This window comes from Arvicanthis niloticus, chromosome 8 (assembly GCF_011762505.2).
Source record: "Arvicanthis niloticus isolate mArvNil1 chromosome 8, mArvNil1.pat.X, whole genome shotgun sequence".
NCBI lineage: Eukaryota > Metazoa > Chordata > Mammalia > Rodentia > Muridae > Arvicanthis > Arvicanthis niloticus.
In genome coordinates, this window is record NC_047665.1 from 37,062,982 (window position 1) to 37,075,951 (window position 12,970).

The window sequence follows — 12,970 nt, forward strand, 5'->3', positions numbered from 1 at the left end:
TAATTGTTTTGATTGGGTTTATTGAGATGAGAAGACCTATGCACTGTGGGTGGAATTAAACTAAATTCATACAAAAAAAAATTAAACTAAATTTAATTAAACTAAATTCATAGGAAAAAAATCATATGAATGGGCCCTATCCCAAGTCCTGATAGGGTTCTTCTGAAACCTTATGAGCCAGGCATTTGTCCATTGTTCATGTGTCTTTCAACATTCTTGTCCCCTAAGCTTTGCTTATAGTAACATAGAGCTTTTCTACCTTGAAGTTCCAAACTCTTACATATTCTTTCCACAGACAAGTTTCAAAAGCCTATGAACCACATGGTCAGGTTTATGATCACATTGGCCCTGCTCCTGGTACTGATATTCTCTCTAGGTTCTTTTCCTATTGTCATGTCAAAAGAATCTTAAAGGAAGATGGGGTAGTTTAGGCTTATGGTTTGAGAAAGTCCTGGTTGCAAGAGCTTGGGGCAGCTGGTCACGCTGCATCCACAGTCCAAAAGTAGAAAAGAATGAACACCTATGTTCACTTCACTTTTCCCTTTTTATACTGGCCAGGATTCTCTGCCTAGGGAATGGTGCCACCAACAGTGCATAGGTCTTCTCATCTCAATAAACCCAATCAAAACAATTATTCAACAGATATATCTAGAGGGTCATCTCCTAGCTAAATGTTTTAGATCAAGTTGACAACTGAGATTAACAGTGTTCTTAGTTAGGGGTTTACTGCTGTGAACAGACATTATGACCATGGCAACTCTTATAAAGGAAAACATTTAATTGGGGCTGGCTTACAGTTCAGAGGTTTTAGTACATTATCATCATGACCAGAAGCATGGCAGCATACAGGAAGACATGATGCTGGAGAAGGAGCTGGGAATCCTATGTTTGGATCTGCAGGCAGCAGGAAGAGACAATGCCACACTGAACCTGGATTGAGCATAGGAGACCTCAAAGCCCACTCCCACATTGACATACTTCCTCCAACAAAGCCACACCTACTCTAATAAGGTCACACCTCTTAATAGTGCCACTCCCTATGGATCAAGCATTCAAACACATGAATTTATGAGGACCAATCATATTCAAAGCACCACAGCTTGTAATAGCCCAATGTCTGGTACAAGCTGTTTCCAACAACCCTGGCTAAGACTATGCCTGCAGAAGCCAGAGAAATTCAATGTTGCCTTTATATAGTTATCTTAAGGCATCCATGGAGTTTTTAAGATGGCTAGTGTCCTGTAAGTATAGTCCAGACAACTGTTTGACTGATAGCTGTTTAGTCCAAAGCAGTCAAGACTCCAAAAGCATCCAATTAGAGAGTCAGATGGTCCCACCCCTGGCATTTTTTATTTACAAATTGTTGAGCACCAGGAGTGCTTACAGCAAGGACTTAAGGATTTATCATTAACATTAATCATGATTTTTAACAGCATTTAATACTTGCATAATGCCCCAGAGAGGGGTGAGTCCTCCTTATCTGTCTACCCAGAAATCTTTTCATCATGAAGGGATGCTGGACATTGTCAAAATCTTTTCCCATAGTTTCTGGCATGACTATATGGATCGTTTTATTTTTAAGATTTTATTTTTATTTTTAATTATGTGTATACATGTGGTGTGTATGTGTGTGTACACATGCATGCACACATGCACATGCGTGCACAACTTCCCATGGAGTCCACGAGAGGCCTTTGGCTATTCTAGATCTGGAGTTATATGAGGTTATAAGCTGCCCAATACACCCATATTGGGTATTACCATACTGGGAAGCACTGGTCCTCTGGAAGGATAGTGTATATTCTTAATTGCTGAGCAATTTCAATGGTAGGTATTTTGCATGCACAAGGTTCTGGCTTCCATCTGCAGCACCATAATTAGTTAATTAAAATATACTTTCATAGCTGGGCAGTGATGGCACACGCCGTTAATCCCAGCACTTGGGAGGCAGAGGCAGGCAGATTTCTGAGTTCGAGGCCAGCCTGGTCTACAGAGTGAGTTCCAGGACAACCAGGGAAACCCTGGACACAGAGAAACCCTGTCTCAAAAAACAAAAGAAAAGAAAAGAAAACAAAACAAAACAAAAAACAAAAAACAAACAAAAAACAACAGCAACAAAGAGAATATGTTTCCATTCATCATTTTTCTGAGTAAATTTCAGTTCTCTGGAAAGCCAAAACAGACATAAAAGCCAACAATAGCTACAAAATGTACCTCCTAGGAACGGTGGGTTTTAATCCTTCCATTCTTTCTATTCTCCTGCCTTACACTGGTGCTGGTTTGGTGGGCTTTAAAAATAAAACAATTAAATACAAAAATCTTGTGAGAATGAAGGGCTGACTATACTACTTAAAGACAGCGAATGGAACTGAGCAATCTCTCCACACAGAGAAGTAGTTACACAGGACAACTTCTTCACAGGCCCCGGGCCATTTACATCCCCTTCAGAAGCTAGCAGAACTAAAATGTCTTCTCCCTTTGATGTGCCCTAACTCTTTCATTCAGAACATTCTTCTTTACCACAAACCTTTACCAGGACCCAAGGGAAAGGCCTAGAATGATACATTCTTTCTCTTCTCTATAAGGAAAATGGCAAAGGAGTACGAATGTGTAAACAAGACAGACAGCAAGAAGGATGGCCTGGAGAAAGCAGAAGAGGCCTGCAGCAAACTTAGCACATGAGTGAGGCCCAGTACTGGCTAAGTATTCATATGTGACACCTGACTGCCACCGTATGTTGAGTAGGCATATCTGACACCTGCAGCCCCGTACCTGACATCCGTGTGAGCCTGGATCTTCAACACCTTCACATCTGAGTCTAGCACATTCAGAAGCGCAGCCAGCTGCCGCACTAGAGTCTCCTTCTGCTGCTCTGTCAGCTGCTCAACACCAACCTGCAGGATCAACTCCACCAGGCCGTCCTTCTTGGGGTCTGAGGACAGAGAACGCAGGATTTTCATGGGAGATCACAGGCTTAATAAAGTCTGGGTCTGTGAAAGGGTTCAAAGCCAGACTGGGCTCAGGAAAGGGTGCTGGCCAGTACCCACAGTACCTAGGCTCCATGCCCAGTGCAACAAAAGTAAGGTGAAAATAAACAAAAGTTTCAAAGAACTCTTGTGTATCTTGTATATTTAGCTTTTAGGACTCAGGTCACTTTAATAGCAAAGAGGTGAGTGTGTTAACACGCTCCTGCAATAGCAGCACTTGGGGCTGTGGGGGCAAGAATCAGAAGCTTGAAGTCATCCTTGCTGCACAATGAACTCAAGCTGAAAGTAAAAGAGAGAGAGGGAGAGGGGGAGAGAAAGAAAGAGGAAGGAAGGAAGGAAGGAAGGAAGGAAGGAAGGAAGGAAGGAAAAGGAAGGAAGAGAGAAAAGGAAGGGGGAGGAGAACCCCACAGAAGTCACTCTGAAGTATTTTTTTTCCAATTATTCTACTTGGTTATCTCAAGCCTTTGGGTCCTTTGGAACCCTGGCCCCTCACACACTTCTGCAGCACCTGAGAACATTGTCTTCCTGCTCCTGGGTGCTACCTAGGCCAGTTTACACTCTGAATCCCTATGGCCACCTCACTGAGGCTGTGCTCCTTCGGTCTGACCATGTTCACTTTATGTGAAATTAGGAAAGCAAAAACTTCCTGCCAGATATAATTCTTATTGATGAGGTACAAGTTGGGATCTGCTTGGTGGTGTAAAAGAAAGTACAGAAAAATCCTAAAGTAGGCTAGAGAGATGGCTCTGTGGTTAAGAGCCCATACTGCTCTTCCAGAGGACCTAGGTTCAGTTCCCAAGCACCGCACATCCAGTGAGTGGTTCCTGACTGCCTGTAACTCTAGTTCTAGAGGATCTCACACCTTCTTCTGGCCTCCAAGGACACTACATTCATATGTATGAAACCACAGACAGACAGACAGACACACACACACACACACAGACACACACACACACACACACACATCCACACTGTTTTATAAATAAAAGAAAAACACATAGGTTAGAACAAAAAAAGTAATTTCAGTAATTTCAGACAGGAATCTAAATTTTAGGCCAGAACAAGAAAGTAGGCTTCAGACAAGAAAGTGACCTTGGGCTAGGACAGGAAAGCAGGCTCAGATACTTTGGTCATCCTGATAAGCCTTTAGAAACAGTGATCATGGGAGTGTTCACGTAATTGGGTTTAATGCCTTGCTTGTTCTTTGACTATTTGTGTTTATTGTCTTGCTTGTTCCTTGACTATTTGCATCTATTGTATTGCTAGACCCTCAACCTAGAACTGACCTTAATACATGCATGTAATCAAAATGGTATAAAAGCATAAAGGAAGAGGGGGTATAGGATAAGGGGTTCTAGGGAGGGGAAATGGGGAAAGAGGATGACATCTGTATTGTAAATAATTAAAGTATCCAATAAAATAAAACCAGAAAAACACTACTAGAGTGGGATTGGCCAAGAGCAGAAGCTTAGGCACAAGTGGCTCCCATCCCGGTGACATCAGCTTGGTACACACCTGGCAGCACCTCCACAGTGGCCGTGTCTGAGTCCGAGGCCCCCTGACTGTCGGTGACTAGCAAGTGAAAAGTGTAGATTCCTTCCACCAGATTGGTGAGCTGCAGAGCCGCCCCATTGTCAGAGCCTCCAATCACATCCTGGGAAGTGAAGGGATCCATAGGGCAGCTGTCAGTCTTCTACCCAGTTTCTGAGCCTCTATGGAGCTTGAAGCTCTAAGTGCCTTGCTTTCAGGTATGTATGACTTACATGGCTGGGGAAGGAGGGAGGGAGGAGGGAGCGGGGCTGAGGTTTTGCTCTTCCCTATGTGGAAAACCAGGATTGCAAGGACCCAGACAAGACAGTAAAATCTTTCCAGGAATTACCAAATTATTAATCAGTGGAGAAAGATTTGTGAGCTTGGATTGAAACCCCCAGGGCAAAGCATGGAGTTTTATAGACTTATTGTCTAATATAGTTTTATAATGCTTTCATCTCAGGTCTCCTTATAGCATAGCATATTCATCTTCTCAAGGGATCCCAGAGCCTTAGTAGACTACACACTCATCCTATGGCCCCATAGCTCCAGAGGGTGAGAGATAAATCTTTTGGACATTTTTTGTCTGTACTTGCTGACCAGAATGGACGGCAACAGAAGGTCAGGAATCTGAACAGACACACTGCTATTTCATTTAGAAGCTAACCTACCATCTAGCTGAACAGAATTCAGTCTAGAAGTACTTTAGGCTGTACAAGGCATTTTCAGTCCCTTCCCTGTAAGCATGCCCTTGATATATCTACAGGAGTGCTTCTGTAGAGCTCGAGCCCTTAGCAATGGAGAGAAAGGGAGATGAACAGAAATTTACAACCTAAGAGGCAGTGTGAACCAAGGGCTTCTAAAAGCTAAATATCTGGGTTTATTTGGTTTAAGGATGAGCTCTTTGGCCTTGGCCAAGTCACTTCCCACCTCTGTAATTTACTCTCTGCCCCTGCAAAGTAGAAATGGGAATCCCCATGCATCTGACACACCCGATACACAGAGGAAGAAAACTAAGATGGGAGGCTGAAGAGCGGAAGGGCCCCACTGGAAAGCTGGGCACCCATGTCCCTCCTGGTGCCAACCTTTTGACACTGTGACACGATGTCCTCATCTACAAATGTGTTGGACTGCATTCACAGCCATTCTGGAACACGGGAGGCTTGGGTACCATGAGTGGGAAACACCTGCATGGTCTGCTATCCTGCCCAACAGCAGCCTGGTGTCCCCAGACCTCAGAACAGTCAACCCCAAGAGGCCTACGCATCTTATCTGGGAGATGAAACAGCGAGACAGAAACCACATGCCCAAGCTCCAATCTGCAATGTGATCTAAAGTTTGAACTTAGAAGGAGATAATTAAAGTTAAATGAGGTTACAGGAGTGGGCCCGACCCACTGGATTGGTGTCCTTATAAAGGAGACATGAGAGCATTTCTCCGTCTCTTCCCTCCTTTCTCACCCCTGCCACAGGAAGATGTAGTAAGCAGGTGGCCATCCAGGATTCAGAAAGAGATCCCCATACCAAAGGTAAACTGGCTGGCACCTTAGTCCTGGTTTTCCAGGCTTCAGAATTATGAGAATGTAATTTTCTGTAGTTTAAGCCCTTCCCCCACCATGATCTTTGTCCCAGCAGACCACACTGACAACTCTGGATGCAGTGTACACAACCTAGGGACATCGCCCGTTAAATACTCACTCCGGCAGCTGGACTCTGGCCATCCCGGATCCACAGATAGGACACAATTCCTCGGTCATCAGTAGACCTTGAACCATCCAAAGTAATGGAATTATTGGGAAGTATAAGGACATGTCTGCCACCAGCCTGGGCTCTGGGAGGACTATTGTTTTCTAAGTCAGACATAGCAAAAACAAAAGCAAAGAAATTGATTTAAAACACTAGCGATGGCATGTCATAAAACACACACAACTGTCCTATCCTGCGGCCAAGGCTGTTTTAGATACCCAAAGGCATTGATTTCTGCCCCAGATACCTGTAAGGTAAGATACAGACACAGACATTGAGCAGTTCTCCATCCAACAGGAAGAGAGGCAAAAGGCAGTAATTTTACTGAGGATTGTACAACAGAAACTACTGTAGAGGGCTAGGATGGACAGCCATGGAGTACTTGCCTGGCATACTTGAAGCCCTCAGTCCAGCCTCCATCACTGAACAAAGCCAAGTGTGATGCTGCATGCTTATAATCCCATCGTGCAAGGGGACTGGAAGTTCAAAACTTGTCTTTCAAAAAGGGAGAGGGGATATATATGGCCAACTAAATAAATGACTTAGTGGGTAAAGGTGCTTATCACCAAAGCTAATGGACCCACATGGTAATCGGAGAGAATTGATTCCTAAAAGTTGTCTCCTCTCTCTCTCTCTCTCTCTCTCTCTCTCTCTCTCTCTCTCTCTCTCTCATACACACACACACACACACACACACACGCACACGCACACACACACACATGTGGCAAGCACATTCTCCTCCCCCACATATACATGCACAAAAAATAAAAAAACAATAAAAAGTTTTAAATCTTCAACTATAAAAAATAAAGTGCATAACTTGAACACACTCCTGCTCTTGGCCTTCTGAGAAAGCAGAGCACTGCACAGAACCGGGTCGTCTGTGACCAGGGTCACAGCAGAGTGAAATGCTTAGCAAACAAAAGGCAACACTATTGCCCTGCAGAGAACGCTGGCTCATGGCTTCCTCCTCTGCACACTCCCTCAAGCCAGGCAAGAATTAAGTGAAGCCATGTCAAGGGGAGGGGGTGGCCCAGTCTGGGCAGAGCTCAGTCAGGTATGAACACAACATTAACCCCCAAGATTGCTGGGTAATCATCAACTGGCTGGGGACCTGGGAGGCTGGAAGGCACGGCAGGCTCAAGTCCTGTCACTGTGTCCACTCACCCTTCTTCACAGCCACAGTGAGGGTGGACGTGCTGCTCAGACCCTGCTGGTCTCTCACGGTTAACCGGAAGTGGTAGGTACCCACCTGAAGCCCGGTGACAGTGGCTATGGCTTTGTCCACATTCTCCATCTCCACTGCACTGGGGCCTCTGAAAAATGGGGGCATGGAGACAAAAGGTGGGGTGTGAGATCTGTGCCCTAGCAAATGCCTCTACTTCCAGCTGGAGTGATCGTCTGATCTTCTACAGAGGGTTTTGTTTTGTTTTGGTTTGGTTTTTTTTTTTTTTTTTTTTTTTTTTTTTTTTGGCTTTTTTAGTTTTTCAAGACAGGGTTTCTCTGTGCAGCCCTGGCTGGAACTCACTCTGTAGATCAGGCTGGCCTCAAACTCAGAAATCTGCCTGCCTCTGCCTCCCAAGTGCTGGGATCAAAGGTGTGCACCACCACTGCCTGGCTTCTACAGAGTTCTAAGATGACTTTAGATGCATACATGTTCTCTAGCTTGGCATGAGGGTCAAAGCCTGTTTCAAACAAAATATGCTGGGTTCTAAGGAAAGAATTTTTCATTCTTTTTTCTTTTTTTAATTGAGATGCCACTGAAAAGATCTCTCTTTAGAAAATAAAATCTTAGAAATTTTTTATTTTCTTTCTTTCTTTCTTTCTTTCTTTCTTTCTTTTCTTTGTTTGTTTGTTTCTTCCTTTCTTTCTTCCTTCCTTTCTTTTCTTTCTTTCTTTCTTTCTTTCTTTCTTTCTTTCTTTCTTTCTTTCTTTCTTTCTTCCTTCCTTCCTTCCTTCCTTCCTATAAGGTCTCACCATTGAAGCCCAGGCTAGCCTTGAACTCATGTTGAGCTTTCTGCTTCAACTTCCTAAGTGCTGAGATTACAGGTGTCCACCACCAAACCCAACCTCCCATTTCTGTTTGGAAACTCAGTTAAGTTTTCATCTTGTTTCAGGGCATGCATAGAAGAGGAAGGCACGAGCCAGATGATCTGCCATTGTGTCTAGTCAGGAAGTCCCTAGACTTGGCTGTCAGACAGATGCAGGTTTGTGTCTCTACAAAGCCTCCTCCTGTCTAGGTAACCTTAAGTGTTCAGCCTCACTGGTTCATTCAAGCTTGAGGTTTTTCAACTTTTAAATGGGGATGGTCCAGCTCACTGTGATGGCACAGGCCTTTAATTTGAGCACTTGGGAAGTAGAGAATAGTCAAGAGACAGGTGGATCTCTGTGAACTGAAGGCCAGCCTGGTCTACATAAAGAGTTCCAGATCAGTCAGGACTACACAGTAAAATTCTGTCTCAAAATAAACCAAAAATAAAAAGGATCCAGTTGCCTCTACAGAAGCCATGTAGCATTGAGACCCAGTAGGTAAGAGCTCAGGAAATGTTATAATATGGATTTCACCTTGAACCCTGTACATTAGTCCATGCTGGTTGAGTGAGACAAACTGCATGAAGCTTTCCCTAGATCTCTTTTACCAGGAAGTTCACCTCACACCAAGCTAGCACCATCCACCTATTCTAGGCTCCACACCCCTCCACTGCAGCCTATGTCCATCTTCCCCACACCACTGCCCTCTTTTGTTTATGTGTTTGTTTGAGTTGGGGGTTGGGGTCCTCACTATGAAGCTTAGGCTAGCCTTGAACTCAGGAATTTTCTGCCTCAAGTTTCCTACCCAAGTGCAAGGACGATGAACACGGACTACTATGCCTATAATACATTTTGTCAATAAGGCCCAGTTCCTCTTGGCTTGAATCTTGACTCCTCAACAACCTCAAGCTACTGTTTCATGCACTCCTCCAGGGAAGGGGTGCTGTCAGTCATTGCTGACACAGCCTTGGAGCTGGGTGGACACTATACCTGATGTGCTCCCAGTGGTAGCAGACAATGCCGTGATCGTCACTGCTCCGGCTCCCGTCCAGTGTAGCACTCTGCACAGGGAAAACCAGCTCCTTATCAGGGCCTGCCACGGCCACCGGAGCCTGGTTGTTTTCTAGAGTTGCAGACATTCAAGAGAGGAAAGAAGAGAAGGAGGAAGTGAAGCAGAAAGGAAGGAGGAGTAGAAGAACAAGGAAACATAGGAAGGGAAGGAAAAAAGAAGAAGAAAGGAGGGAAGGTGAGAGGGGGAAGGGAGAAAATAGGGAGGAGGGAAGAAAGGAAAAAGAAGAGCAAAGAGGGAACAGGAATTAGTGTGCACAGACTAGCTCTCTTTTGCCTCTGTAGCCCTACTGTCTAGCACAGCATCCACTAAATAGCAAATGTTGAAAATATTTCAGTTTGGGGCTAGAAAGACAACTCGGTGTGTAAGAGTAGGCTGTTCTTCCAGAGGACCTGGGTTCAATTACCTGTACCAACACTGTGGCTCACAACTGTCTGTGATTCCAGTTCCGATGCCTTCTTCTGGCTTTCACGGACATTCATGCAAGCCAATATGGTTCACAGACAGTCATGCAAGCCAAACACCCATGCACATAAAAATAAACAAATATTTGAAGAAGGAAAGAGTTGGAGACCATTCTGCCCCTCCCTTGGGGGCCACTATGTTGCAGCTACGCTGCCCCACGCTTGGGGGCCACTATGTCCCAGCCCAAGCTGCTGCTCTGGTTCATGGGTCAGGGTCTAGCAAGAGAGAGAGTGGGGATGGAGGGGCAAAAGACTTGAGACTAGAGACTTGATCACACACCCTGTCTTGTCTCCATTTTTCACGTCTCTTACCCCTCCATCCCCACTCTCTCTCTTGCTAGACCCTAACCCAGGGACTGGAGCAGCAGCTCGGGCTGGGACATAGTGGCCCCCAAGCATTTGGCAGTGCGGTTCTCAACAGGAAAGTATTTCAGCTGAATGTTAGAAGAAAGAAAAAGAAATGAAATATCACTCACGGTGTTATTTTGTAAATAGCTACTATTTCTGCTTCAACAACAATAACAAAAAAGCCACATCACACAGCCACAGCCATTAGCACTGGGATGTCATGTCTTTCCCTCACTGCCCTCCTCAGTACAGCACAGTGGCTTCCTGAATTCCTGAGGGCAAGCAACTACAAAGCCCTTAATGAGAGCCCCACCTCTCTGTGAGCCACCTCACTCCAATCCTGGTCCCCACAGGCCTAGTTCTAGCTTTTTCTCCAGCCACACTGTTTTGTTTTGTTTCCTGCTCTTCAACACACCCTTTTGTCCTGTGCGTTCTGGGAATCTGGTCCCTACTTTCTGAACACCTTTCTTCTTGCCCTCCACTTCCCATCCTTCTCCTGGCCATCGCCCAGGAGTGTGGCCACTGGGACTCTAGGAAAAGCTATCTGTCAACCCAAGTGCTCTGCAGGTGCTCTCTAGGCGGACACCCTAATCTTACTGAGGAGAGCACCTGAATAGCTTCATGTCACTACACATGCACTCGCCACAGCCCTGGAAGGGTAGAGGCCAGGTCCGTCTTAATTCCGCATCCCTAGGGCCTGACTCAGAGCACCTTTGATGTCTTAGCTGAATCAGTTAATGAAAAAGAACAAATTAGTTGTCTTTCAGTTGAGAGCATGCCCATCAGCAGCACACCGGGTGATGGCTGTGGAAACAGCAGGCCTATAGAGAAGTTCTGAAGCCAAGACCATCGTAAGCAATCGTAGCTGTCGACCTATGTTATCTCCTAAAGGGTAGGGTGGCAGAGCCCTAGGTTTCTATAAGACTAATAAGTGATTGGAACCTAGATTGATCCCCTGTCTGTGTCTGACTGCATCTGAGCGTCAGGCCACACAGTCAGCCAGTCTCCTCAAGATGCCCTGAAACACTCCCAAGGCATATTTAACAGGCATAAGAGTTACCCAACAAATCAGAGACACATGTGGTATTGATGACGACTCTCATTTTATCTTTTGTGCTATGGTTTAGAGACACATGACGAGATTCAGAACGTCAGAAGAAAATTTGTCCTATGGCACATCAGCTCTCCTGTCCCTGACTCCCTGCCAGCTCAGCAACCTCAAGATACTATCACCAAGTTAGACACAGCTGAAGGCCAAGAGTCCAGTTAGTTAGTTAGTTCACCTTTCACCTCTGGGGTCAGATCTCATTTGCATCTCACCTACCAGCCTGGACAGTCACAGTGACCAAAGCAGTGGATTGCTGTCCTGAGGAATCCGTCACCATCAGCTGAAACGTGTACTCTCCTTCCTGCAGCTCAGACAAGTGAAGGTATGGAGTCTGTGCTCCCTACACAACAGCAAAAAACGACAACAAAAAGACTATCATTAAAGGAGTACAAGGAAGCAGTGTGCCGTGACAGATGCTACTGGTTTTACTTAACGAAAAAATCCTCCTTGAAAACAAGCTGGATGCAGTGGCTTGGGCTCACACACCAGCTACTTGGTGTCCTAGTTAGATTCTTTTTTTTTTTTTTTTTTTCCAACTTGACTCACACTAAGAGTGCCTTTCTGGGAGGAAGACTCTGCAGTTGAGAAACTGTCTCTACCAGATCAGCCTGTAGACAAGTCCGTGGGAGCATTTTCCTGATTGATGACAGATTTTAGAGAACCCAGCCCACTGTGGGTGGCATCACCCCTAGGCAGGTGGTTCTAGGTTGTATGAGAAAAACAGCCTGAACAAGCCATAGGAACAAGCCAGTAAGCAGTGTTCCTCTGTGGCCTCTGCTTCTGTTCCTGCCTTCAGGTTCCTGTCTTGAGTTCCTGCCCTGACTTCTGTTAGTAATGGATTACATCCTATGAGGTGAAGTAAAACTTTTTATCCCCCACATTACATGGTCTTTATTTCAGTAACAGAAAGGGAACAAAGGTTATTGGGAAGCTGAAGCAAGAGGGTGGCAAATTCAAGGCCTGCCAGGGATACAGAGCAAGTTCAAAGCCAATCTGTGCGATTTAGGAAGACCCTAGCTCAACAATAAAAAGATAAAAAGGAATAAGGGATTTTGCTCAATGATAGAGTGACTACCTAGTATATGTGAGATGCTAGGTTCAGTGCATACAAAAATTAAAAGAGGAAAGGAAGAAGCAGAGTGTGGGGCACACACCTTTGATCCCAGCACTTTGATTGGGAGGCAGGGATAGGCCAATCTCTTTGACTTTGAGGCCAGCCTGGTCCTACATAGTGAGACCCTGTCTCAAAAGGGGCTGGGGGAAGAGGGGGAGTAAGAGGGAAGAAGAAAAATAAAGCAGTATGAACCTAAGAAAATGTAATTTTGAGTCTGTTGTGTATCCTCATATCATTGAAGGAACATAAATTAATAAAACCTCCAGAAGCCAATACAGCAGTGTCAAAACAGGGTCCTAGAATGGAGTCATGTGAGATTTCTGAGTGATTATGAGAAAACTCCAAGAAACCAAGACACGAGTCTTATGACCTACATCTCTTCAAGAAAACACAGAATTGTTCTTGGATTCTGTTTTTGTGCTCCTCCCAGGTGTATCCAATAGGAGTGAGTTTACTTCAGATGATTCATTATAACTAGCTATTGTTTGTTTATACATCTATATGGAAAACCCATTTTTGCCACGTGCAGCTTGCACTTGTGATTGTTCACTTTACTCGTGTGACTCCTGTTAAC

The 12,970-nt window shown here is 44.9% G+C and overlaps 1 protein-coding gene and 1 long non-coding RNA gene across 2 annotated transcripts in view; one reads left to right on the forward strand and one right to left on the reverse strand.

The window, feature by feature from the left end:
* Kiaa0319 (KIAA0319 ortholog) overlaps positions 1–12,970 on the reverse strand; it is a 63,050-nt gene that overhangs the window by 18,769 nt on the left and 31,311 nt on the right. Inside the window, exons 11-16 of the mRNA XM_034510605.2 lie at positions 11,499–11,622; positions 9,284–9,416; positions 7,430–7,578; positions 6,215–6,366; positions 4,503–4,641; positions 2,773–2,932 (exon numbers count right to left, since the gene is read on the reverse strand). Of these exons, the coding sequence (XP_034366496.1) occupies positions 2,773–2,932; positions 4,503–4,641; positions 6,215–6,366; positions 7,430–7,578; positions 9,284–9,416; positions 11,499–11,622 (857 nt within the window). The remainder of the gene's footprint in view (positions 1–2,772; positions 2,933–4,502; positions 4,642–6,214; positions 6,367–7,429; positions 7,579–9,283; positions 9,417–11,498; positions 11,623–12,970) is intronic.
* On the forward strand, positions 7,420–11,488 carry LOC143443331 (uncharacterized). Its single transcript, XR_013112213.1, has 3 exons — positions 7,420–7,502; positions 8,380–8,469; positions 11,302–11,488. It is a non-coding gene; the product is annotated as an uncharacterized LOC143443331 (long non-coding RNA).